This window comes from Garra rufa, chromosome 25, assembly GCF_049309525.1.
Source record: "Garra rufa chromosome 25, GarRuf1.0, whole genome shotgun sequence".
NCBI lineage: Eukaryota > Metazoa > Chordata > Actinopteri > Cypriniformes > Cyprinidae > Garra > Garra rufa.
In genome coordinates this window covers 32,533,646-32,561,114 of record NC_133385.1, presented here as the reverse complement: position 1 = coordinate 32,561,114, position 27,469 = coordinate 32,533,646, and the positions used below count along the sequence as shown (strand labels likewise).

The window sequence follows — 27,469 nt, the reverse complement described above, 5'->3', positions numbered from 1 at the left end:
TTATTAGTGTGTTAACCTGTTTCTAGCATGATTAACATTTTGTTAACATGTTTCTAACTTAATTAGAATTTTCATGTTGTTTCATTAGCATTTTCATGTTGTTAGCATGTTTCTAGCATGATTAACAAGTTTTTAGCATATTATTAACATGATTAACATGTTGTTGACATGTTTCTAGCATGATTATCAAGTTATTAGCATGTTGCTAGCATTATTTAAATGTCGCTAGCATGATGGTAACATGATTAGCAAGTTACTAGCATGTTTCTAGCATGATTTGCATGTTGTTAACATGTTTCTAGCATGATTAGCATTTTGGTAACATGTTTATAACCCAATTAGCATGTTTCTAGCATGATTAACAAGTTATTAGCACCATTACAGCCTCAAGTCTTTTAGGGTATGATGCAACAAGATTTGCACATCTACATTTGGCAATTATCTGCCATTATTCACCTCACCTCTTGACAGCTTGGATGGGGTATGGCAGACATTTTCAGGTTTCTCCAGATTGGGTTGAAGCCCAGGCTCTGACTCAAGCACTCAAGGACATTCACAGTGTTGTCTATAAGCCACTCTTGTTTTGTGCTTAGGGACATGATTGTTGTCCTGTTGGAAGGTGAACCTTCTGCCCAGTGAGAGGTTCTAAATGCTCTGGACTGGGTTTTCATTAAGACTATCTCTATATTTGTTGCACTGAGCTTTTCTTCTAATCTGAAGAGTCCCTCAGTCCCTGCCACAGAAAAACAGCCCCACAGCATGAGGCTGCTACTTTCACACTTTACTTTTGGGATGGTACTCTGCAGGTGATGAGCAGTGCCTGGTTTCCTTCAAACATGATGCATATGGACTTGAGCTTCATCAGACTACAGAATTTTGTTTCTCATAATCTGAGGGTCCTTTTTTTTTTTGCAAATTCCAAGTGTGTTTTCATGTGTCTTCACTGAGGAGAGGATTGAGTCTAAAGCTCTACAGGCATTTTTTTTTTTTACCTCTGGGCTTGGTTTTTGCTCTGACATGTATTTTCACCTTTTATTAAGATGTTTGTGCCTGTTTGCCACAGGTTAATGTGTAGTAACATCTTCAAGCAATATGAATGCTCCTGAGATAAATTTCAACTGTCCCAGATAAGGGTATGAATACTTATATGCAATAAAAACATCAAAGTTTTATTATTAATACATTTGCAAAGATGTTAAAAAAGTTTGTTTTTTTGCTTTGCCATTATGCTGTACTGAGTGTAGACTGATGTGAAAAAAAGTAATTTAACGTAGTTCAACATAAGGCAGCAACATAATAAAATGTGAAACAATGAAGGGTCACGAATACTTTCGCATAGCACAAGCTGTATACACCTACTACTGCTTGTTTGTTTTGATCTTGACAGATTATGCATAAACTATCAAAAATGTGTTCTGTAGTACATCAGGATTGAAAAAAGGCAAAAACGACATGATCTGCTTTCTGTCTATTCCATCTATCCATCCTGGGGGTCCACGAATCTGTGGAAAAATAGTTTTACAATAGGCACTTTGTTAAACTCGTGGGATTGAAGAATGTCGTCTACAGGTTTTGGAAGGAACTGGCCATCAACTGTCACTCCAAAATGAAGCTTGAGTAAAATTTCATTGACGTAACAGTACTTTTACTTGAGTAGCATATTTTATTACTCTTTCAACCTCTGCCTTATATGCAGTATGTCAAACCATTAAGCCTTGGGGTATAAACCGGGCATCTGGCAACCCGGCAGGGAAGGACATGGGCAAAGACACAATAGCAAAGTGCAAAGTTTGGCCAGAACACACAGTTGAGTGTGCAGAACACTTGTGAACGCTCATTCTGCTGTGGGACTGAACACTGCATGAAGATGAGAGGCTGTGTCGTGATTTCACTCTGCATCCTGACCCAGTTCAGTCTACAAAACACGGTGAAAGCTGAGGACGGTAGGGAAGTCACATTAATGTTTCGTAATGAGAGCGTTTACTTGCACACAGTGCGCTAGCTGTCAAAAACAACTTCAAAAAATGAACGCAAGAAAACTGCATTATAGCTTTGAGGCAATTGTGTTTTTTACGGGTTTTATTATTGCGCACATTGGAGAAGCTGTCGCAGGTCAATGAGTGATGGGGCAAAAGTGCAGAACGTTAGGTGCGACGATGGGATTTTGCTTAAAAACATCGTTAAAGACATAAATATAATACACAGCTTGATCAATGTATTTTTATATATATAAATAGGCTTTATACGAGGTTATAATCAATGTATGCATACAGTTTTTTCTGAATTGCTAAAACACATAACTCGTTTGCTCAAAACCTTGAACCTCCAAATGTTCAACTAATTCACAGAACCGCTGACTCTTCTGGCAAAATCAAAGCTTTTAAATCATACACACATTAGTTAATAATACTATACAATACAATACTACACTACAGATGATTCATTAGACACTACAACAAAAAATGGACAACGTAGTGTCCAGTGCATGTAGTTACAAAACAAGAATGTTCAAGTAATTATTTGCAAGAAAAAAAGGTACATAAACACACTCAAAAAAACAACAACACACAGACTCGAAAGAAATCAGTTTGGTGAATATACAGAAAAAGGAAAAATACACACATATATGAGTTTGTGTATGTGTTTATGTGTGTGTGTGTGTGTGTGTGTGTGTGTGTATATATATATATATATATATATATATATATATAGTAATATACAGTCAAGCCCGAAATTATTCATACCCCTGGCAAATTCGGACTTAAAGGTTTTTTTTGTTTGTTTGTTTTTTTACCTGAAATGAAACAGGCTTTTCCCAAAAGATAATAAGACGATGTACAAGAGGCATCATTGTGGAAAAAAAATATTACTCATCTTTTATTTACATTTGAACAAAAAGTGTCATGTCCAAAATTATTCATACCCTTCTCAATAATCAATAGAAAAGCCTTTGTTTTTGGCTTTTACAGCAATCGAACGCATCCTATAATTGCTGACCAGCTTTTTGCATGTCTCCACTGGTATTTTTGCCCATTCATCTTTAGCGATGAGCTCCAACTCTTTCCAGGTTGGAGGGTCTCCTTGCCATCACCCTGATCTTTAGCTCCCTCCACAGATTCTCAATTGGATTTGAGTCAGGACTCTGTCTGGGCCACTGCAAAACGTTAATGTTTTTGTCTGCTAACCATTTCTTCACCACTTTTGCTGTGTGTTTTGGGTCGCTGTCATGCTGAAATGTCCACTGGTGCCCAAGGCCAAGTTTCTCTGCAGACTGCCTGATGTTGTTGTTGAGGATTTTGATGTATTGCTCCTTTTTCATGGTGCTGTTTACTGTGATTAGGTTCCCTGGTCCACCGGCTGAAAAACACCCCAGTGCGGAACATCTTGTATTCTTTAATAATACTTTGCACTGTAGCCACTGGAACTTCAAAACACTTAGATATGGTCTTATAGCCCTTTCCTGACTTGTGAGCAGCTACAATGCACAGCCGCAGGTCCTCACTGAGCTCCTTTGTCTTAGCCATGACTGTCCACAAACCAACAGCAGAGAGCTTCTGTTTTTCACCTGTTGAGTTGATTAAAGTTTTTTACAATTGCTTACAAACTAAAATTAAAAATAACACACAGTTAGTAAAACCTGACACTAGGGGTGAGACGAGACACTTGTTTCACGAGACGAGACGAGATTTTTTAACTTTTTAAAAGAAATCCTCAATAATGAAATATATAGGGGAAAATAGTATTTTATTCAACAAAAAACACAAAATGCCAAAAAAAATTTCGGTGCATTTTGATATGAACTTGCACTAAATTAAACTTATATTTCAATGAATTATATGCAGTAATAAAAATGTAAACTAATGCTGCATGATTCTGGGTAAACTGAAAAACAATTTTCTTTTATAAACTGGAGATCACGATTCTGAAGAAAAAAAAAAGGATTAGAAATCTGAGCAAAATTACATAATTTACTATTGGTTCTGAAATAATGTCCATTGCTTAAGTCTGAAAAAAAAAATGAAGGAGCCCGTGATTCAAATAATAAAGACGTGTTTCACTATTGGAATCTCTTGAATATATAATTCAATGACAAATACTTTTTTTTTAAACGTGCAGTTTGTTGCCATCGCCTGGTGAAGAGAATAAACGTTGCTCTACAGATGTGTTATGCTTTCGTTTTGATCGCTACTGTAGAAAATAAGTGTTTATACCCAAACTATAAGCTTTTATCCCAATACTTATGTTATTTAATTAAGCAATAAGGTACGAGAGGCCGTGCTGTATCGTGAATAAATCACGGCTGAAGGGCGTTGTTAGGCCTGCCTGCACAATAAAAATATTAAAATCAAAAATATATATTAATTTATATATATTACAGTTTTTGCCCATTGCTTGAACACATTTAGCAAAACTTCGCTCATTGTGCCAAAACTGTAAACACAAGTAAACATGACACAACACTGGGAAATATACCATTCACATCTGTGTCAAATTGAAACTCTACTCTCAAAACCTAAACTCTGCTATCAAAACCTAACATTCTTTTGTCAAAATGTAACTCTGTTGACAAAATGACACATACTTGCATCATATGCATACACTTTCAGATCAGTTGGAACACACTAGTCTACTTTATATAAAAAACTGCAGTCTTTGATTTTCACTGTTTATTCAGAAGGCATATTTTCAGGAGACACATTTTCAAACAACCAAAAAAGCAAATAGGCCTACTCAATATTGTACAAAGCAGCACTGTACATTGCAGTAACATGAATTCAGATAAAGAAAAAAAAAAAAAACATAAAACAGTAATAGAAAAAACACTATACTGTAAACACAGAAAATCATGACATGACCACAGAACTTCATCGACATTGCAAGCAATGTCTTTTATATTATGGAGAGCATCTAGAAATATATAAGTAAGTATATATAAGTATATGTTGGCTATTGTATGGACCTAGTTTTGCATGATGATACAGAAGCCCTCGAAGGCTTATGGCGGCACACAATGTGATATTTCCCCCTGTTTTCTAGTCGGAATGTTCTTATTACAGATGCCACTGTGAAGCGGCTTAGATGTGGGTGGACTCTCTACCCAGCTTCCCTCATAGTCAGGCCATGGTTGATGACATGGTCCACCAAAGTTGCTCTTATATCATCAGAAATATGGGTCCGTGCATGGCCTCTTTGACCTTTACTTTGAACTTGTCCTCCTCCTCCTCCTCCTCCTTCTTCTCCTTCTCCTTCTCCTCCTCCTCCTCCTCTTGCTCTCCCTCCATCCATGCTTGAAAAGTTCTTGAAATGGCTAAACTGAGCTTTTTGTAGTTGAACGAAGTTTTTGAACGAAGGGTCTTATGTATGAAATAGAGTGTAGTGTGCAGGACCAAGTGTGTTGCATAAATGAGTAAGTGTGTTGCATAATTGCAACTAGAGTGCAAAGCAGCGCTTTTGTTTAAGGTATGGGTACGTGTTTGAGGTATGGTAACAAAAGTTTCAAGTTGTGTTACTTTAGTCTAAGCATGGCTCTATAGTGTTCAAGCAACGGGCAAAAACTGTAACTTTTGCTTTCTTGTGTTTAGGGTTTTGCATCATATGTTCATCACAGAGCAAATTGTGTCTTAGTGAGTGAGAATGTGTTTAGAGTTTTGCAAAAAGAGTGCATGAGATCTGCAAACAGTGTCTAAACTGGCTGAACTGGTTTAGGATTTTGCAGAAAGAGTGATTTATTTGACTAATTGGTTTAGGCTATTCAGAATTTGGTTCAGAGAATTGGGTTTAGTGTTTTAGCAAATGTGAAAAACTGTAGTACTGTGACGGTTGTACTCCTCCCTCTCTCTGCCACTAATTTTTCCCCCACCAGTGTGTCTTCCCTGATCCATGTTTCCAAACAAAATCATTCCAAAGCCTTTCATTTATCAAAAGATAACCAAAAAAGGAATACAGATATCCAAGAAAGAAAGAAAGAAAGTAGAAGAAGAAAAAGCTTGGCTTTCAGCTGAAATTGCATGTATTTGTGTTTGGAATAATTATTATTCAGTTTCATAATAAATATTCTGCTAACATTATAATTCCTGCAGAAATGGACAGTGTGCCATTGTTCTGATTCGAAAGTTTTGAAAGCAGTGTGTTAGCATTTAAAAAAATGTGCTAAAAATGTAGTGTTTTTCCAGTTGTGGAGTATGAATGACAAAAGTGTTTGTGGATTTTGAAAAATGTGGTCATTGCATGCATTTTGTCTGAAAGCAATGAAAAATGGTTCACAATTTGGTCCGCATAGACTTCTGTATCGCTGAATGTGTGAGCAAGTTTTGGAAATGTGGCATCAGTATTGAACAATGCTTGTTGGCAATTGAAAAAAACTGAAGTGTAGCATGTATATAACACATATAAATAATAAAAAAAAATTAAATTAAATAAAATCTAAAAAAAAATAAGTGTAAAAAATTATAAAATAGTTTCAAACAGAGTATAGTTTGAAGTTTATAGCATTTGTAAATTTAAATAAATTAAATAAAAATTAAGTAGTATAAAAAATCTAAAGTTGAATGACAGCACAAAATAGTGGACAAGATATAATGTATTGCACATGTAAATAAAAATACAATTAAATACACATTAAATTAATACAAATTATTTAATTAATATAAAAAATTATAGCAGATATAGCATGTATATTACAGTTTTTCTCAATTGCTTAAACACATTTCTTGAAATTATGCCTCTTATTTGCGAAACTCTAAACACAAATCCACAACTCCTAACTCATTTCCCCAAACTTCCTATATTGAGGTCAAAATGAAGCTCTCCACTTAAAACAATTCAATCTTGCTGAAAAACCAAACTTTGCTTTCAGACATGACACACAAATCCTCAAAAACAAACACACTACAACACAGTTTTACACACTGATGAGATAAATTCAAAACAATACTACAAAAACAATACAAATAAAGAACTTTTCACATGATGAACACAACAAATGTATGCATTTGCAAGTGTTTTATTTCTTAATTTACAGTAATGTACTGTAGAAAACAGAACAAAACAGCAAACAACAACAAAATAATTATTCTGCCCAACATCCTGTGTTTGGTCTGGGACAGGCCACAGAACCTCTTCAGCATCACAGGCTAAATTAGACCTGGCCAGGCAGCAGGGGTCAAATCCTCTTGCATGCCTGATCCAACCCTGGCACCCATCAACTAAAATATATGAGACTGCTTGTCTTCTTTCCCTTGCCCTTCCTGTCTCTTCCATGTTGTCGTCATCATCATCCACCTTCTTCTCCTCCTCTTCCTCTTTCACCTCTTACTCTTCCTTTTCAAAATTACACATTACTATAGGTGGGATATTGATTGAAAAAGACTGAATAGGATTGAAAGTTACACTTGTACTAGTGGTCTGACAAAAAAAAAATGCATTACAACGTCATTGTGAAACAGAAAAGAAAAGGAAATATGGGCACAAAGATGAAAATAAAAATGAGAAAGCCCACTGTCAGAATTTGTAACTCCTGCGTTGTCCTCTATATATGCTTTCCAATGGAAGGTTCATGAGATGTGCCTTTGAGCTTTTTCAGAGAACTGCTTTATCATTGGTTGATCTATATTATCTTCATTAGTGAAAGTCAAGATTCACTTGAATAATTCATGGCAAATTTACAAAAAGTCTAATAGAAATGTGTAGAATATATGATTGACAGTTTAGGACAACTAGATCAAAAATTTTGCATTTAGGTAATGACTTATACGATGAGCTAATGACTTGATGTTTTGAGGGGTAAGACTATTGCACAGAGAACTATATAATACATTTTGAGCAACATGACAATAGCAACTGATAATGTAGGAAACCGCAGACAAATGTATATAATCAGTTGTATGAATGTGCCAAAGCAATCACAACTTGATCAGAAGAAAGAGAAGCTTTTTATGATGTGCACAAGAGACTAGATGATGTGGATGTTGAACAAGTAGTTTTGGCAATTTCATTTCTGATCTGAGAAATGCACCAAAGTGACTGAGAAACACTGTAAGCTGACTTTGGCTCTTTTATCTCCATTGAAGATTCTGATTGGTGTGTGCTAAATTTTGACTCCTAGTGTTTCCACTTGGGTAATTGTGTGCTAATTGAGCTCAGACTTCGCAGACTTGAGTGAACAATATTGAATGCTTGTGCTTTCTAAATGACCACATGGTGTAAGCACTGAGAAATGTAGGGATTTGTGTGTAGAGTTTTGCAGTAACAGTTCACCAAATATAACTCATGTGTCAAAGCAGGGAATAGTGTTTAATGTTTAGGGAAATGGGTGTGCTTTTTGAGAAATGGCGTTATAGTTTTGAAATTTTAGTTCAAAAGACTGGTTATAGTGTTTTAGCAATTGAGAAAAACTGTAAATGTATTAAAATAAAATATATGAAATAAACAATACATTATAGAAATTATAAAATAATTAGTGTGTGTGTATATATATAGATATTAGGCTTATTATTATAGGCTTATATTATTCTTAAGGCTTTCTAATATAATTACTAATATATTACTAATATTACTTAATATTGTTTTAAGCGTGTGACTTGTCATAAAATGTAAATATTCAAAGTCTACACTGAAATTTGAAGGGCAATCAACTGCGTTTTTCTATTTCTGTGCCGGTTTATGTTAAAATTGATAGCAGATTATATTTTGAATATGAAAATTACTTTAAACTCTCCTTTTTATGAATTATACAGGACCTGTCCTGCAAACCAAGTTTGGGGCCCTGAAAGGTGAATATATGAAAGCAAAGGGAAAGGACACAGTTGTCCATTCTTATCTGGGCATTCCGTTCGCCAAGCCACCAGTGGGCCCATTGAGATTTTCTCCTCCACAGCCTGCAGAGAAATGGGCCGGAGTGAGAGACGCTACAAAGCAGCCGCTAATGTGAGAATAAAGCCAAACAAATGCACCTGTAGTTGAGCAGTTCCCTATCGAACGATCTATCCCGTTGCTCTGCTACGCATATCTGAATAGTAAAGCCTGATTTGTTCACATTTGTTTAGTTGCATTAAAAAATTCATCAGAATTTTTCTCTGAATTTCTTCTCAGCAAACGCTTTCCCTGCGGTAATCCAGCGAATGAAAATAGCAAACTTCCTTGCAACGTTGCTTTAAATGTCGCGCTGCGAGTGTGGCATGGTGAGTGCATCGCTTGAGGCTGCGCTCACCGGGACAGTCTCGCCCTGCTGAAACCAACACGCATGGACAGCGTGTTTTCCCAGAGGTTTACAACAAACTCACCAAGATGTAGTGGGCCCCCAACTCGGCACATTCATTCCTCCACTTCTGCCACTCTCACCACTTTTGACGGAGCTGAAGAGAATGGTAACGGCAGGCTTCCTCCTCTGGAAGAGGCAGACACTGTGCATCTCTGCCCTCCATTGGCCCTGGGACTGAATGCCCAGGCAGGGCAGTCGTGATGCCTTCAAGGAACTGTGCACAGTGACCTGGCTCTGCACGCTACAAAGGCCACAGTGCAGGGGATTGGCAAGGCCTTTGGCTGAATTCAACACAGATCAAGGACGCTGACAAGATCGCCTTCCTCGACTCCCCAGTCTCTTCCATGAGAGTGTTTGACCCTGCCTCGGTGGACCCTGAGCCACAGAAGCCGTCCTGATCCCAATAAAGAAAAGAAGAGGAGAGGATCACCGATTACCCTCAAAGAAGTCTTGCACTCACGCTCTATTCCCCCACTTAGCTCTTGTTCGATGGAAGCTCTGTTCAGGCTGAGCCCATCTTTCTTACTTAGCATGCTCCCAAGCAAACTACCGCTGTGATAGTGGACCCACATACTCAAAAGAGCACTTCTCCTCTCCTGACTAACACGAGAGTTCATTCCCCGCATCCAGATCCTCGCACAAGTATGCCCTGGGGACTGCTTTTCATCGGTGGATCTGAAAAATATCTGCTTTCACATCCAGATAGCCCCTCATCTCAGACCACTCGAGGGGGTGGCTTATCAGTATTCAGTTCTGCTTTTCAGACTGTCCCTGCCCCTGTGCACCTTTGTGCAAGCCAGATCAGAGCAGGAACTTCTCGCTTACAAGTCACTGCAGCACAGCTACCTGGATCGTCAGGCTGAAATTCAGTTTAGCCAAGAACTCCTAGTGAGCGGGTGATCTTTCTGGGGACAGTTATCGATTCAGCCCAGCTACAGCCCTGGATTGCACTGGAATGCTCACTGACAATTAGGGGCAGTGGCCTAAAGGTTAGAAAGTCGGACTTGTAACTCGAAGGTCCGGCAGGGATTGTCGGATTGGGGGGAGTGAATGATCAACACTCTCTTCTACCTTCAATACCACGACTGAGGTGAGACCCTTGAGCAAGGCACTAAACCCCCAACAGCTCCCCGGGGGCCGCAGCAATAGGGCTGCTCCTGGTGTGTTCACAGCGTGTGTACTTGTATAGACCATACTTGGCCACACGTCACGTTTTCCTTTTCAATTCCAATCCAGCTAGTGATGCCATTCCGACTCGGGACTTCTTGTCCACTCAGAGTTTTCTAGAGAATGCTCGAACTCATGTCCGCCACCTCCTCTGTGATTCCATTGGATTTAATTCTTCCAATTCTGGCTCAAAGACCGGGTAAACCACCACAGTGTCAGAGTCATGGCGCACTGGCGTTCGGCTCGTACAGCTTGGTGCAAATGTGTTTGGTGCAATATGTTGGCAGTTTTTTGTTCCCTAAAAACCTTTCTACCAGACTTGAGGGGGCACCGCATTCTGGTCAGACATGATGGTGGTAGCCTTTATAAATCGGCAAGGTGGTGTCAGATCACACTCCCTTTACAGGAAGGCTCTTGTGGCTCGCCAGTCAGTCGGCAAAAACAACCTGGTCTTTAAGTTCTCGAGGGGAGCTTGGAGGCTGAATCCACCTCATCCTCATACTGTGCCAACATTGGACTTATCCATAGTCCTTAGGGCCCCTACAAGGGCCTTTGGATCTTCTTAACTGAACTTCTAAACTGAAGGATGAGAAGGGCCCAAATGTACTCTTCCCGGTTTGGGCTGTTAGAGTTTATGTAGAGCGCTCTAGCCACTTCCGACATTCAGTGCAGCACTTTGTTTGCATTGCAGGCTGCTCTAAAGGGCTGCCATTCACGAAGCAGCGACTCCCGCTGGATAGTTGACTCTATAGCCCTATCTTATGCCTCAGTGGGCTTGCAGTGTCCTATTGGAGTGAAGGTCCATTTTACCAGAGGAATGGCTTCCTCCTGGGCTTCACCAGATTTTATAATTTGGATGTCCCTGCCCTTCAGGTATGGATTCTGTTTTCTTGGTTTACCTTATCCTCTCTGTAAGTGGAGAAGGTGGGTTGAGTCTCATAATTGGCTCATGCTTCTTAACAGCCCTCATTACGGATGCTCTGTGATGCAATAAAATGACTGTCACTATGTGGGTTGAAGCGCCTTTTGTTCGTGCAGCTACACAAATATGAACAAATCAGACTTCAGCATTTAACAGAAGTTTCCCCACATGCGTAGCATCGCTCGTTCCCTTATCTCAGGGAACCTAGGTTACATTAGTAACCAGAACCAGCTTTGCTTCAACACCCAGATTCACATTGTTCCTCTGTCTTTTCCAGGTGTCTGCAGGATAAACAGCTAGTTAAAGACTTGGTAGTTAATACGTCTATGAATGTAGAGGTTCCTGACTCATCAGAGGACTGTCTTTACCTGAATGTCTACACACCTTCTAAACCTGGAGCAAATGACAAGTTGCCTGTATGTCTGAACTTCATTGCATTTTCATGCATATATGTTGAAGTGTTTCTAATTGATGTTTTGTAATGGTGCAATAGGTTATGGTTTGGATTCACGGCGGAGGTTTTTATCTATGCTCAGCTTCCATTTTTGATGGACATGTATTGGCTGCCTATCAGGATGTAGTTGTAGTCCTGATTCAATATAGGCTCGGCTTACTTGGATTTTTCAGGTAAAAACGAATTGTTATCAACATAAAGATCCAACAAAACCCAAAATAGTTAATTTATTTAATAAATCAATTATAACAATAGCCTTTTTTTCTTTGTAAAACCTTCCAGGTATTAGAGTAACAGTAAACAATGACATCAAATATTATTAATGTTTAGATTTGGTTTCCATTTACCAGGCAATGTGTCTTTGGACTTTAAACTTGTAATCTATTTGAATGGCCATAAAGTTCTATAAATTCATGTTTTTGATGGTTCCAAATCTCTGATTAGTGATTTATGTAGTGTCGTTGAGGTCTCTGATGAGGTTGTATGATGATCTTCTGCCCTTTAGCACAGGAGATGAACATGCGCCAGGAAACTATGGTCTTCTGGATCAGGTTGCAGCTCTTCAGTGGGTTCAGGAGAACATCCACAGCTTTGGTGGAGATCCTGGATTGGTGACCATCTTTGGAGAGTCTGCTGGAGGAGTCAGTGTGTCTTTACATGTAGGAATTTAAAATTAAAAATATTTTCTGTGATTTGGGCTTCTTTGACATGATTATATTAAAGTATTTTTCAGACAAAAAAAAAACAAGCATCATGTCATTGACCCAAGTACTTTTTTTTCATAGGTTCTTTCTCCATTATCGGCAAACCTCTTCCATCATGCTATCGCAGAGAGCGGTACAGCAGCAATGGATGGGATACCGAATCCCAACCCTCTGCCAATAGCTCAGGTCAATTACTCCTGTTCTTTTCTTAAGAAACCTGTATTATATAATAAAAATGAAATACATTTAATGTAAATAACATTTTTCTCTTTAGGTTGTAGGAAATTTATCTGGCTGTGATATTTCTAGCCCCAAGAAGATTGTTGACTGTGTGATGCACCTGACAGAAGACGACATACTGAAGATCACTATGGTCTGTCCACATACTGGATTGTCATAGAATCACTGTGAACATTCACTTCAATCTGTTACAAATATATGCAAACAGTCCTCCTATGTATTAAACGGTGTGTTTGCATCTGTTTGCCTTTAATACAGGAGCAGCCAATGCTTCGTTTTGGAGTGACAATCGATGGCCAGTTCCTTCCCAAACCTGCAGCAGAGCTTCTTGAATCCCATGAGTTTAACAAAGTGCCTCTGATCACCGGAATCACTGATGATGAGTGGGGTTATATGATGACTAACGTAAACACTTTTTCACTTTTAAATTTCTAAAAAGTAGTTTTTCCAAATATTAGAATTTCAGTCAGAATTTTACAGTATATTCATATTTAGCAAATGTTTTTCCATAGTTCTTTTCACCTCCAGGATGGACAGATGGGATGGATATTGAGCAGATCATGCCATTTCTGACTATGTTTAATCCTACTGTAAGATAGAATGTTTATCTTCAATTTGACATTTGTATATGCCTAAAAAATATAATAAGGTATAATATTTCTGGTCTATTTTTCTCCCATTTAGCTTCAAGATGAATCAGTTGCTGAGCTTGTTTTAAATGAGTATCTGGGCACGTCTCCTGACAGGATCAAAATCAGAGATGGTTTTCGAGAGATGTTAGGAGACTTTATGTTCAACATCCCGGCTCGCAAACTGGCGAATTACCACAGAGGTGAGAGTTTGTAGAAGTGTGACTGTTTATTTTGTAGAAGGCAGTTTCTGTGAAACTTAAAGATAATTATCAATTTTGTCCCTTAATAGATACCGGTGCACCAGTATACGTGTATGAATTCCAGCACACTCCCAGTATACTTAAAAAGAAAAGACCCAGTTTTGCTGGAAGTGACCATACAGATGAAATTGCATTTGTTTTTGGGTGTTGCTTTGGAGATGGACATGTAAAGCTGGAAGGTAAAACCCAAAAATACTTGGGAAGCAAAACAAATGGTTTTAGTGTTTTAGAAGTACATAATGTAAAGCTAAATTGTATAGATAGTGATAATCAATCTAGTGTCTTTCTTGGGTTTTCTGTTTGATGTCTTTCTTTCGGTTTTAATTCAGGTGAACTCTCAGAAGAAGAGAATGAACTTTGTAAAACTGTCATGGCTTACTGGGGAAACTTTGCTCGCACTGGGTAAGTGATGCTTGCCAGAAAGTCATCCAGTTGATACAATTGTCCTGAGATTTTATTAAAAATATATTTCAAACTTAAAATCATTCACATGCATTCAGGTTTAAGGAAGATAGCTTTTTACTTGACAGTTACACCACACCATCATTTAGTAATTCGATTGCAATTTTTCTTGAAAATGGTATAAAAGTTTTCCAAACCATATGAAACCAACATGAATAGAGTATATTTCTAAGAATTTGGCAAATGCATTTATAACTAGATTAAAAAAATAATAATTCTGGCGGCAGGTCTCCAAATAGTCTGGGCCTCACAAAGTGGCCTGAATATGGAGCTGAGGCTGAGTATCTCGGCATTGGACTGCAACAGAAACCTGGGAAAGACCTGAAGGGAAAACACTTCACTTTCATGACTCAAACCCTTCCGCGGATAATAAAAGAGCGACAGGAAGGCAAGTTATAAGAATCACCATAGTTTCATTAAGACTCTCTAAATGAAACTAAGAATTGTTCCTCATTTGTTTCTGACAGGACCTGTAGTACACACCAAATTAGGTTCTCTAAGAGGTGCCTTCCTGACTGCGAAGGGCAAGGACACAATCGTCAGCAGCTATCTAGGTGTACCATTTGCCAAGCCCCCTGTGGGCCCACTGAGACTGGCTCGTCCCCAGTCTGCAGAGAAATGGGATGGAGTGAGAGACGCGACCAAACAGCCACCCATGTAAGATGTCACACAACCCTATTTTGAGTCAAACTTGCTTAGTTAGATATTTCCATGATCTAATGATGCTGTGGTTCCTTTAGGTGCCTCCAGGATAGGCAATTTAGTGTGGTTGAACTTGAGTTTCTCGCTACGGATGTGGAGGTTCCTGAGGTCTCAGAAGACTGCTTGTATCTCAACATCTACACTCCAGTCAAACCTGGTGAAGACGCCAAGCTACCAGTAAGTTCAACAACAACTTTTGTGAATGTTCTCAAAGAATGTTTGAAGAGAGAATGTTTCCTTGTGGTTTCTAGGTGATGGTTTGGATTCACGGTGGAGGACTTGTTCTTGGTTCAGCTGCAATATACGACGGCTCCGTTCTGTCAGCGTATCAGGATGTGGTTGTGGTGCTGATTCAGTATAGATTAGGTCTGCTGGGATTCTTTAGGTAGGCGCTGTATATTACTAGGCTGATTAGCCTAGAGTCCTCACATCATTTATGTGCGTGATTTAAACCCTGTGTTGTGAATTTGTGTATTCCAGTACAGATACAGATGAAAGATTACTTTTCTTTTTTGTAGCACGGGAGATGAACATGCACCAGGAAACTATGGTTTCCTGGATCAGGTTGCTGCTCTTCAGTGGATTCAGGAGAACATCCACAGCTTCGGTGGAGATCCTGGATCTGTGACTATCTTTGGAGAGTCTGCTGGAGGAGTCAGTGTGTCCACGCTGGTACTGGTCTTTATTTATAGCATAGTGGCTATAGAAAACATAATTCAGCCAGTTTTGAGTGATCAAGTCACTTTCGGTGTCATTGTGTCTTCAAGATTCTTTCACCATTGGCTTCTGGTCTGTTTCATCGTGCCATTGCAGAAAGCGGGACGGCCTTATGGGATGGTTTTGTGATGGCTAATCCTTTACTGAGGGCTGAGGTATTATTTAATATTCTTCTTATATTTCCGTCTTTCTGTTATTTAAATAAGTTGTATTAAATACTACTACTATTACATAAATTATGTTAATTGTTATTTCAGAATGCAGCCAAATTATGTAAATGTGACAGCAGCAGCTCATCGAAGATCGTCGACTGCATCATGCGCTGGTCTGAGGAGGAAGTTCTGGAATGTTCCAATCAGGTGTGAAATTTTCCATAAAATAAGCCATTCAGAATGTTTAAAAAAAGCATACTACATGTAAAGCAGCAAGATCCCAGCACAAGAACGTATTACAGAAACAATAAACAGGCAAAGAACTCCTTTGCCGTCACAGGGCAAGCAGAGTTTCAGGGACAGCCTCCTTGGCCGTAACAGGGCAGACTGAGAGTTCACAGGTGAGCCCTGTAGTCCAAACAGGACAGGCTGGATGCTCAAGGATGACTTCAGTGGTCAAGATGGCATAAGCAGGGAATTTAGACGCTGATGCCAACATAAGGCTGTTCTGGAGGCTTGAGTGAACTCTGGCAGGGTTCAATTTGAAGAGATGATTTTACCATCACCATCATCCTCAGAGCCCACTTCCACATACACTTTATTGGCAAAAGCATTTGCTCACCCTCTTCTAATGAACACATTTGACTACTTTAGTCATTTCCATGAGTACAAATCTTAATGTTTAAGCATATAATGATATTCTAGGGAATTGTGTGCTTCTAATTTTATAGCAACAGTTTGGAAAGGACCCTCTTCAGTTCTAACATGACAGTGCCTTTATGTATAAGGCAAGGTTCAAATCGAAATGACTGATTCAGTCAGTGTGGTAGAACTTGACTGGTCTGCATAAAGCCAAGTCCTAATCCTAGCTGAACACCTCTGGTGTGACTTTAAATGCAGACCATGAGCCAAAAACTCATCGCCAAACACCAATGACTTGTACAAACACTACATGGAAAAAAACTATTGGGACACCCTTCTTTAAAACAGAAATAGGCAATTCTAAAACTGTGGCAACAAATACAGAAATATAAATAATGTATTAAAAAATTGTATTACCATCTCTGTTGAAAAAGTTTTGGATTTGTCTAAAATGACTGTACCCATACGTACAAGTCATTGGTGTGACAAGGGACGATGCTTCAGTAGGTATATTATGTAATCATACAATATAAAGTATAAGATAGAGTATATGTCATGTGATGTTAACTGTGAGGATTGTTTGCTCTGTGTTTCTAGTTTATGATGATGCACTTCAGTCTTGCTGTGGATTCTTATTTCCTTCCCAAACCTGTGGAGGAAATCGTGAAGAAGCAAGAGTTCAATAAAGTTCCTCTCGTCACTGGAATTACCAATGACGAGTTTGGCTTTTTACTGGCCGGAGTGAGTAAAAATTCCATTTATCATTTATTATTATATTTAACATCACATTCCAAATGGTTATTATCTTAATAAAGCAACTTACAGTAAAATGCATTAGTACACCAAGTATAGCAAGTGGTGGGTAGTAGTATTTTGGTATGCAGGTGTATTATGTGTAGTTTTTTACGTCACTTAAAAAACAACAAAAAAACTGTAATTTAAAGACTGAAATCACTTAAAATAATTTAAAAAAGTTTTTATTTAGAACTTTTTCTCCACTTCACAGTCTATTGAAATTTAGAATTGAAAAGATAATTCAGATTCCAATTGTTCCAATTGTAATAAAAAAGAAAGAAATTGATGATTTGAGTAAAAATGACTTCTTATATTAAAATACAATTTTCACTCACTTAAATTCAACGTTTAAAATAATTGTAAAACTGCCTGACACTTTTTGTCACTGAATCAAAACTACATGAAGTCAACCCACATATGAAGATCTCAGACACATTTAGAGCATATTCATGTATTTGGTTTTATATTTTGATGCTAAAATTGAATATTATTTCTTCATAGTATTTTGCGGGCGAAGGCTGGATTGATGGGATTGATAAAGAGCAAGCCATAAAAGACTTGACCCTCACGTATCCTGATGTAAGTTATAACTCAACACAATGCACACTTACATTATCTAATGTTAACTTTTCATTGAATTTCTTTTTTCTGTAGCTCAAGTTAGTTTTTCTTTGAATGTGATTAGCCCAGGGATCGATGGATCATTGATCTGGTGGCAAACGAGTACCTAGGTGACGCAAGCGACCCCATTCAAATCCGAGACATTTATAGAGAGATGATGGGCGACGTGATATTCAACATCCCTACCCTCCAACTGGCAAAATACCACAGCGGTAAGAAACTGTCAAGTTATTCATTTACTCATATTAGACTATTGCAGCTGTGTGGAGAAAAAGGATTTCATAACATTTAAGGAACAAATCATTTTAAATAAATATTTTATGAGTAGTATATTGAATTAAAATTAAAACAAAATTAGATATATTCTACAGTTCAAACTTTAGAATAATTACAATTTTGTATAAACTTAAAAAGTATCTAATGCTCACTAAGGCTTTCTGTTCTCTGTTGTAATGCATATTAAAATTTAAAGCTGAATTTTCAGCATTATTACTTCAGTCACGAGATCTTTCAGAAATCGTTCTAATATGCAGATTTGCTGCTCAAGAAACATTATCAATGCTGAAAACAGTTGGGCTGCTTCATATTTTTTGTGGAAATTGTGATCATTACCGTTCAAAACTTTGAGATGTCAGGAATATAGAAAAGGTCTCTCAGGCCATGGAACAGTGGCTCTTCTTAGGCCCGTCCAGCGTACCAATCCTCATCCCGATAGGCATGGAAGTAAGTTGGTCCCCCCTAATACTCTGGTTCTCTGTAACTATGAAAGCGGAGCTCCAGGGGCTTTTTCGAGTGATGTCAAGCCCACAGCTGCTCACTCTGGTGGGCATAAGTATAAGATCACACCCCTACTCTGGAATTGAAGGCTCTCCATATCCATAAAAACTGAGCTCCAGGGGCTTTTTCAAATGATGACAAGCCCACATACGCTCACTCTAACGGGCATGAGTGTAAGATGACGTCCCCCACTCTGGGAATCGAAGGTTCTCCATAACCGTGAATCCTGAGTTCCAGGGGCTTTTTTGAGCTTTGCCAGGACCGCATACCCTCACTCTGGCAGGCATAAGTGTAAGATGATGCCTCTACTCTGGAATTGATGGCTCTCCATATCCATGAAAGCTGAGTTCCAGGGGCTTTTTCAAATGATGAAAAGCCCACGTACACTCACTCTAACGGGCATGAGTGTAAGATGATGTCCCCTACTCTGGGAATTGAAGGTTCTCCATAACCATGAATCCTTTTGAGATTTGCCAGGCCCGCATACCCTCACTCTGGCAGGCATGAGAGTAAAATGACGCACCCTACTCTGGGAATTGATGATTCTCCATAACCATGAATGCTAAGCTTCAGGGGCTTTTTCCAAGTGATGCCAAGCCTATGTACCCTCACTCTAACGGCCTCAGAGTAAGATGGGAACCCTACTTTGGGAATTGATGATTCTCCAGGGCTTTTTGAAACAATGCCAAGCCCACGTCCCCTCACTCTGGTGAACATGAGAAATGAAGCCCCTTACACTGGTTCTCACGTAACCATGAAAGTTAAGCTCCAGGGGCTACTTGAGTGATGCCAGGCCCATAAAGGCTACCATAAAGCCCCCAGGGTGACCAGTGGCAGGTTGACCTCTTGTTCATACAAGTTTCGTACAACTTGAGGGTGAATAAATGATTAAATGATGACAGTTTTTATTTTTGCATGAACTGGCCCTTTATAGCTTATGCTGAATTTTTTTTTTTACTTGTTTAAAAAGTCTGTATATCAAGGATTGCTCTTGTGATTGTAGCCTCAGGAGTGCCGGTTTATCTGTACGAGTTCCAGCATCCTCCCAGTATGATCCAGAAGAACAGGCCCAGCTTTGTTGGTGTCGACCACGCAGATGAACTGTTCTTTATCCAGGGCACCTGCTTCGCTAAAGCCCATCTCAAAGCAACCGGTAAGACTCGTCAACACAAACACATCCTTTACTGGCACTAAACGTTTCTGAGCAGGTTTTGAATAACTGATAAATCATCATTTATTGGTTTAATCCTTCAGCTCCTTTCACAAAGGAAGAGGAAGAGCTGTGCAGGACTGTGATGGCCTACTGGGGGAACTTTGCACGCACCGGGTAAAATATCAGACCTCTTATGTGTGTGTGTGTTTGTAGAAGAACAAAGTATATTGTTTCTGCACTTTAATTTGGCTAATTTTGGATTGGCAGGTCTCCGAACGGTCCAGGTCTGACACACTGGCCTGAATATAAGGGTGAGACAGAGTATCTCGGCATTGGACTAAAACAGAAAGCTGGGAAGAACCTGAAGGGAAAACACTACGCATTCATGACCAAGACTCTTCCAGATCTCATACGTCAAGGCCGAGAGAAAAGAGAGCACTCAGAACTGTAGAACAACTGTACACATTTCATCAATTCATCAACATTCAAGGAACACAAAGCACTTAAATGTATTGATAATATGAATTAATGTAAGAATTTAATTACCTCAGAAAATCAAATAAGCAATTTTGTTGCTAAAGTTAGAATTTGATAAAAAAAACATACAATTTGATCATATGACAAATAAACATTGAAGAAACTAATGTTTAAAATAAAAGACGGACAACATTCAAGATTTTCCTTCATTTTATTGAGAACAAACGAAGGCTAAAGCTGCAAACCTCCCTGAATTTGAATGCAACGGGGTGCAAACTAGTCATGAATTTGCGCTTTGAGATTTTCTAACTGGCGAATTTGCATGGATGACAATAATTCAACTATTGACTCTTCTGATTGATGAATTGCCAAATAAACACTTTTTTAACCTCAAATTTAAACACCTTTACCGGACGCTTGACTCAGTAATGGAGCTGTTTTGCTACACGTAAAATGATCACACTTACTGACAACTTGTGTTTTACTTTCAATATAAGTACTTATAATAATAAGAAAACGGAAGAACAACACAAATGTCTGACTGACAGCTTTAGGCACAGTGCTTCGCTAAATTATCATTATGGACAAATAATGGAGAGAAACTCAGACTTGAAATCAACCTAAAAGCATCTGTAAACCAATGAATCAGGATATTAAATGAGAAAAAAAGGGGACAAAACTTGATTTTATCCATTAGGAAGTCATAAACTGTCATAAAAGTCAATAGGATAGATTTGAAGTTATTTGCTAAATTGTCAATAAAGTATATATTCACCCATAAATGAAAATTTGCTGAAAATTTACTCACTCTCAGACCATCTAAGATGTAGATGAGTTTGTTTCTTTATGGCAACAGGTTTGGAGAAATACAGCATTACATCAGTTGCTCACCAATGGATCGTGTGCAGTGAATGGGTGCCATCAAAATGAAGCAGAATCCAAACAGCTGATAAAAATCCACAAATAATCCACACCACTCCAGTCCATCAGTTAACATATTCGAAAGCGAAAACTGTATTTCTAAGGAAAAAAATCCATCGTTAAGACCTTTAACTTTAAACCATCAGCTGTTTGGACTCTCATTCCAACGGCACCCATTCACTGCAGAGGATTCATTGGTGAGTAAGTCATGTAATGCTACATTTCTCCAAATCTGATGAAGAAACAAACTCATCTACATCTTAGATGGCCTGAGAGTGACTACATTTTCATTTCTGGATGAACTATTCCTTTAAGTTAGAGGGAAACTAGTCAAGATGAAACCGCATTTGCAAACTGTTTTTTTAATCAGAACACTAAACAAGAAAAAAAAAAAAGTGGGGATAGGACTTGATGTTATTCATTGTGAACTTACACAGGATTAATGGTCAGTTTATGCATACATTTCTACAAATACTTATGAAATATGATTCAAATCATCTTATTTAGAATACAATCAATAGTTGTATGACATCAGTCCACGTAAATGGCCAATTCTATGAGAATTTTACACTTAAAACAATTACCACTCAACTCAGAGGTTGTAAACACAGGCAATATATACTTAAATTAGTTCATCAATCATATATACACAATCATCCCTAAAACAATGCTCAAATATATTGATAAATGTTTAAATATTTTCAATGCATTTACATATATAGTCACTTTACATTACACTGATTTCATTTTTTCCCCATTTTCAAATGCTAGTAATGCTGCAGTCAAATACAAAAGTATAGCCGGAGTAATTCTGTCTCCGATAAACGTCTACGCTGCGTAGGGAAGAGCACTTGGAAGAGAGCTGCACAGCTAGATGAACAGAATGGCTGACCAATTAGCAATTACTTAAAATTTTTGTAAAGGAAAAGTTCACCCAGAAATGAAAATGAGCTGAAAATGTACTCATTCACAGACAATACAAGACGGAGATGAGTTTGTTTAATCGTCAGAACAGATTTAGAGATTTAGCATTGAATCACTTTGTCATGTGTAGTGAATGGGTGCCGTCAGAATAAGAGTCCAAACTGCTGATTAAAAATCACAATAATCCACATCACTGCAGTCCTATCACTGTCAGTTAACCATCGGCTGTTTGGACTCTCATTTTGATGGCACCCATTCACTGCAATGATCCGTTGGTGAGCAAGTGATGCAATGCTGAATTTCTCCAAATCTGCTGAAGAAATAAACTCATCTACATCTTGAATGTATGGAAGCCAGTTTCCACCACTGAACTAAAAAAAAAGGTAATTGCAATTTTTTCTTCGACTTTTTTCTTGCAAATGCGAGCTTACATCTTGCAATTCTGACTTTTTTCACGTTTCCTCGTTTTTCTTTTTTTCTTGCAATTGCGAGTTTATATCTCAGTTCTGAGAAAAAGTCAGAACTGCGAGATACAAACTCGCAATTCTGACTTTTTTTTTTCCGCAATTCTGACTTTCTCGCAATTGTTGGATATAAACTCGAAATTCTGACTTTTTCTCGCAATTGCAACTTTGTATCTTGCAATTCTGACTTTTTCTCGCAATTCTGACTTTTTTTTCTCAGAACTGGGAAACAAACTCACAATTCTCACTTTTTTTCTCAGAGTTAATATAAACTCGCAATTCTGACTTTCTCGCAATTGCAACTTTGTATCTTGCAATTCTGACTTTTTCTCGCAATTCTGACTTTTTTTTCTCAGAACTGGGAAACAAACTCACAATTCTCACTTTTTTTCTCAGAGTTAATATAAACTCGCAATTCTGACTTTCTCGCAATTGCAACTTTGTATCTTGCGATTCTGACTTTTTCCACGCAATAGTGAGTTATAAACTCGAAATTCTGACTTTTTCTCAGAACTAAGATATAAACTCGCGATTCTGGCTTTTTTTTCTCCGCAATTCAGTTTTTTCTCACAATTGTGACAAACTCTAAATTCTAATTTTTTCTTGCAATTGCGAGTTTGTATCTTGCAATTCTGACTTTTTTTTCAGAACTGATATAAACTCGCAATTCTGACTTTTTTTTCAGAACTGATATAAACTCGCAATTCTGACTTTTTTCTCGCAATTGTACGTTTATATAACAGTTATAAATTGAGTTATAAAGTCAGAATTGTGAGATATAAACTCGCAATTGCAAATTTCTCACAATTACGAGTTTTTATTCTGCAAATCTCACAATTCTGACTTTTTCTCACAATTGCAACTTTGAATCTTGCGATTCTGTTTTTTTTTCCTCGTTTTTCTTTTTTTCTTGCAATTGCGAGTTTATGTCTCAGTTCTGAGAAAAAGTCAGAACTGCGAGATACAAACTCGCAATTCTGACTTTTTTTTTTTTTTCTCGCAATTCTGACTTTCTCGCAATTGTTGGATATAAACTCGAAATTCTGACTTTTTCTCGCAATTGCAACTTCGTATCTTGCAATTCTGACTTTTTCTCGCAATTCTGACTTTTTTTTCTCAGAACTGGGAAACAAACTCACAATTCTCACTTTTTTTCTTAGAGTTAATATAAACTCGCAATTCTGACTTTCTCGCAATTGCAACTTTGTATCTTGCGATTCTGACTTTTTCACGCAATAGTGAGTTATAAACTCGAAATTCTGACTTTTTCTCAAAATTGTGAGTTTGCATCTTGCAATTCTGACTTTTTCTCAGAACTGAGATATAAACTCGCGATTCTGGCTTTTTTTTCTCCGCAATTCAGTTTTTTCTCACAATTGTGACAAACTCGAAATTCTAATTTTTTCTTGCAATTGCGAGTTTGTATCTTGCAATTCTGACTTTTTTTTCAGAACTGATATAAACTCGCAATTCTGACTTTTTTCTCGCAATTGTACGTTTATATAACAGTTATAAATTGAGTTATAAAGTCAGAATTGTGAGATATAAACTCGCAATTGCAAATTTCTCACAATTACGAGTTTTTATTCTGCAAATCTCACAATTCTGACTTTTTCTCACAATTGCAACTTTGAATCTTGCGATTCTGTTTTTTTTTCTCGTTTTTCTTTTTTTCTTGCAATTGCGAGTTTATGTCTCAGTTCTGAGAAAAAGTCAGAACTGCGAGATACAAACTCGCAATTCTGACTTTTTTTTCGCAATTCTGACTTTCTCGCAATTGTTAGATATAAACTCGAAATTCTGACTTTTTCTCGCAATTGCAACTTCGTATCTTGCAATTCTGACTTTTTCTCGCAATTCTGACTTTTTTTTCTCAGAACTGGGAAACAAACTCACAATTCTCACTTTTTTTCTCAGAGTTAATATAAACTCGCAATTCTGACTTTCTCGCAATTGCAACTTTGTATCTTGCGATTCTGACTTTTTCACGCAATAGTGAGTTATAAACTCGAAATTCTGACTTTTTCTCAAAATTGTGAGTTTGCATCTTGCAATTCTGACTTTTTCTCAGAACTGAGATATAAACTCGCGATTCTGGCTTTTTTTCTCCGCAATTCTGTTTTTTCTCACAATTGTGACAAACTCGAAATTCTAATTTTTTCTTGCAATTGCGAGTTTGTATCTTGCAATTCTGACTTTTTTTTCAGAACTGATATAAACTCGCAATTCTGACTTTTTTTTCAGAACTGATATAAACTCGCAATTCTGACTTTTTTCTCGCAATTGTACGTTTATATAACAGTTATAAATTGAGTTATAAAGTCAGAATTGTGAGATATAAACTCGCAATTGCAAATTTCTCACAATTACGAGTTTTTATTCTGCAAATCTCACAATTCTGACTTTTTCTCACAATTGCAACTTTGAATCTTGCGATTCTGTTTTTTTTTCTCGTTTTTCTTTTTTTCTTGCAATTGCGAGTTTATGTCTCAGTTCTGAGAAAAAGTCAGAACTGCGAGATACAAACTCGCAATTCTGACTTTTTTTTCGCAATTCTGACTTTCTCGCAATTGTTAGATATAAACTCGAAATTCTGACTTTTTCTCGCAATTGCAACTTCGTATCTTGCAATTCTGACTTTTTCTCGCAATTCTGACTTTTTTCTCAGAACTGGGAAACAAACTCACAATTCTCACTTTTTTTCCTCAGAGTTAATATAAACTCGCAATTCTGACTTTCTCGCAATTGCAACTTTGTATCTTGCGATTCTGACTTTTTCACGCAATAGTGAGTTATAAACTCGAAATTCTGACTTTTTATCAAAATTGTGAGTTTGCATCTTGCAATTCTGACTTTTTTTTCAGAACTGATATAAACTCGCAATTCTGACTTTTTCACGCAATTTACACTTTGTATCTTGCAAATACTGCAAGTTTGTATTCTGACTTTTTTCTCAGAATTGTGAGATATAAACTCGCAACTGCGAGTTGTAAAGTCCAGTTCTGAGGAGAAAAAAAGACTGATATGTTCACAGAATTTTAAATTCTTTATAGTTAGTTTATATCTTATAATTTCACAGAATTATGAGTTTATATCTCAGATTTCTGACTTTATAACTTGCAATTGTGACTTACTTTCTCAGAATTACAAGATAAGTCACAATAACCTTTTTAAAAAAAAATGTATTCAGTGGAAGAAATGGGCTTCCATATGAATGGCCTATGGGTGAGTATATATTTTTAGCAAATTTGATGTTTGGGAGAACTATTCCTTTAAAAAAGAAAAATTTGCCTTGTTTAGTGTACATATTAATGAATGCTATATGGGGTGATAAAATCGACAACATTTGTGGTGACAAAGCGGCTGGAAGTCATTTGTTTTTAGTGAGCATTGGTGGAAAAAATGGAAGCATTTCCAAATATGGTGTGGACTTTTTACGGACAAGGAAATTAATGAATAAAACCAATGAAAAGCAACCACAGATGTTGCCACATTGAGGACAAATACTTCTAAAATAATTTCTAAAGCACAAAACCACAGGATTTGAGAGTTTGAAGTATCTCGGTAAGGTATCAGAGGCACGCTCAGCAGAGTATACGGGCAAATTTTCACATTGTCGTCATCTTCCTCCACATTTCCAGGTTACAAAAATAAATTAATTAAAAAGCTGATAAGAAAGGCCTTATATAATACAACTGTACGGGCTTAAATAGACCTGTGTGGATGCGAGCAGGTGTGTGTGTGTGTGTGTGTGTGTGTGTGTGTGAGCAGGGAGGTCCCTGACGGTGGAGATCGTAATACCAGAGTATGTGCCTGATGGGAAGGGTAGTGTGAGGTTGGCTATCAGGATGTCCATGACTGCATGTTGCGGAGCATGGCCTCGAAGCGCTCCATGCTGGGGGCCTGAGCGTGGGACAGCTGGTCGGTCAGCCGACTGTACAGGCTGAAGGACTTGAGCTCCAGCCAAATGAAGCCGAAGCGGTCGTCGTCGAACAGGACAAACAGACCCGGCGTGCGCTCTGGACTCGTGAAGCCGTGGCCAGCGATTAGGCCTGTTCCATAAAAACTGGAAAGCATAAAGGAAATCCAGATTATAATTTTTTTTCACCAATTTTAAATAAATAAATAATAATATTTTATATATATACACACACACACACACATACATATATATATATATATATATATATATAAAATTACATTTTGAAGTGTACTTCATATTAATTTTATATTGAAATATATTACATTTATTTATTTTTTCAAAAGTTATTTATATCATGTTTTTAGATAAAATATACATAAAATAACAACAAATATACAATAAAATTATAAAATAAACAAAATGAATACAATAATTAGATTTTCATGTCATAAAACAAAGTATACATTTATATAAATTCATTTAGTTTAACAAATTACTTTTGTTACCAATTTAAATTAACATTCCTATTTTATAAGATATAATAATGAATTGTTTAAATTAATTTAATTGCTGACTATTATTTCTGTATAAAATATATAATAATTATGACGAATTGATTAATATTAATAGACAAAACTGAAAGTATAAACTTATTTTAAAAAAGTATAAAATTATTTAGTTCAAGTTCAATTTGGTCATTGATTTAAATTAACTTATTCTTACTTTAGAAAATATTAATTGTTTTAATTCATTTACATGCTATCTATTACTTGTGTAATTACATATACATATAATTGTCAGAAATAAAATTTAATATTAATAGACATAACACAAAGTATAAAATTATTTAGTCATTTAACAAATTTCATATTAACATTCCTATTTTATAAAATACAATAATTAATTGATATATATATATATATATATATATATATATATATATATAAAAATAATTGTCAAATGATATTTAATATTAATAGACAAAAAAAGCATAAAATTATAGAAATTTAGGTTATTTAACAAATTAAATTTGGTAAGTGATTTAAATCAATTAACTTATGCCTATTTTATTAAATTTAATAATGACGTAAGTATAATTAAT

The 27,469-nt window shown here is 37.0% G+C and overlaps 2 protein-coding genes across 3 annotated transcripts in view; one reads left to right on the top strand and one right to left on the bottom strand.

Moving 5' to 3' along the window:
* The window catches only part of ces2b (carboxylesterase 2b), a 66,197-nt gene extending 45,864 nt beyond the window's left edge, over positions 1 to 20,333 (top strand). Inside the window, exons 17-37 of the mRNA XM_073831407.1 lie at positions 12,308 to 12,461; positions 12,588 to 12,692; positions 12,781 to 12,879; positions 13,005 to 13,151; positions 13,259 to 13,336; positions 13,431 to 13,578; positions 13,668 to 13,817; positions 13,968 to 14,040; positions 14,328 to 14,488; positions 14,568 to 14,757; positions 14,841 to 14,979; positions 15,054 to 15,187; positions 15,321 to 15,474; positions 15,570 to 15,674; positions 15,777 to 15,878; positions 16,911 to 17,054; positions 17,610 to 17,687; positions 17,794 to 17,941; positions 19,510 to 19,659; positions 19,761 to 19,833; positions 19,927 to 20,333. Coding sequence (XP_073687508.1) covers positions 12,308 to 12,461; positions 12,588 to 12,692; positions 12,781 to 12,879; positions 13,005 to 13,151; positions 13,259 to 13,336; positions 13,431 to 13,578; positions 13,668 to 13,817; positions 13,968 to 14,040; positions 14,328 to 14,488; positions 14,568 to 14,757; positions 14,841 to 14,979; positions 15,054 to 15,187; positions 15,321 to 15,474; positions 15,570 to 15,674; positions 15,777 to 15,878; positions 16,911 to 17,054; positions 17,610 to 17,687; positions 17,794 to 17,941; positions 19,510 to 19,659; positions 19,761 to 19,833; positions 19,927 to 20,110 — 2,716 coding nt within the window. The 3' untranslated portion in view covers positions 20,111 to 20,333. The remainder of the gene's footprint in view (positions 1 to 12,307; positions 12,462 to 12,587; positions 12,693 to 12,780; positions 12,880 to 13,004; positions 13,152 to 13,258; positions 13,337 to 13,430; positions 13,579 to 13,667; positions 13,818 to 13,967; positions 14,041 to 14,327; positions 14,489 to 14,567; positions 14,758 to 14,840; positions 14,980 to 15,053; positions 15,188 to 15,320; positions 15,475 to 15,569; positions 15,675 to 15,776; positions 15,879 to 16,910; positions 17,055 to 17,609; positions 17,688 to 17,793; positions 17,942 to 19,509; positions 19,660 to 19,760; positions 19,834 to 19,926) is intronic.
* Positions 20,329 to 27,469, bottom strand: part of fbxo31 (F-box protein 31) — a 34,490-nt gene continuing 27,349 nt past the window's right edge. For both annotated transcript variants that reach the window (XM_073831410.1, XM_073831411.1), the window contains one exon: positions 20,329 to 26,511. In XM_073831410.1, coding sequence (XP_073687511.1) covers positions 26,289 to 26,511 — 223 coding nt within the window. In that variant the 3' untranslated portion in view covers positions 20,329 to 26,288. The remainder of the gene's footprint in view (positions 26,512 to 27,469) is intronic.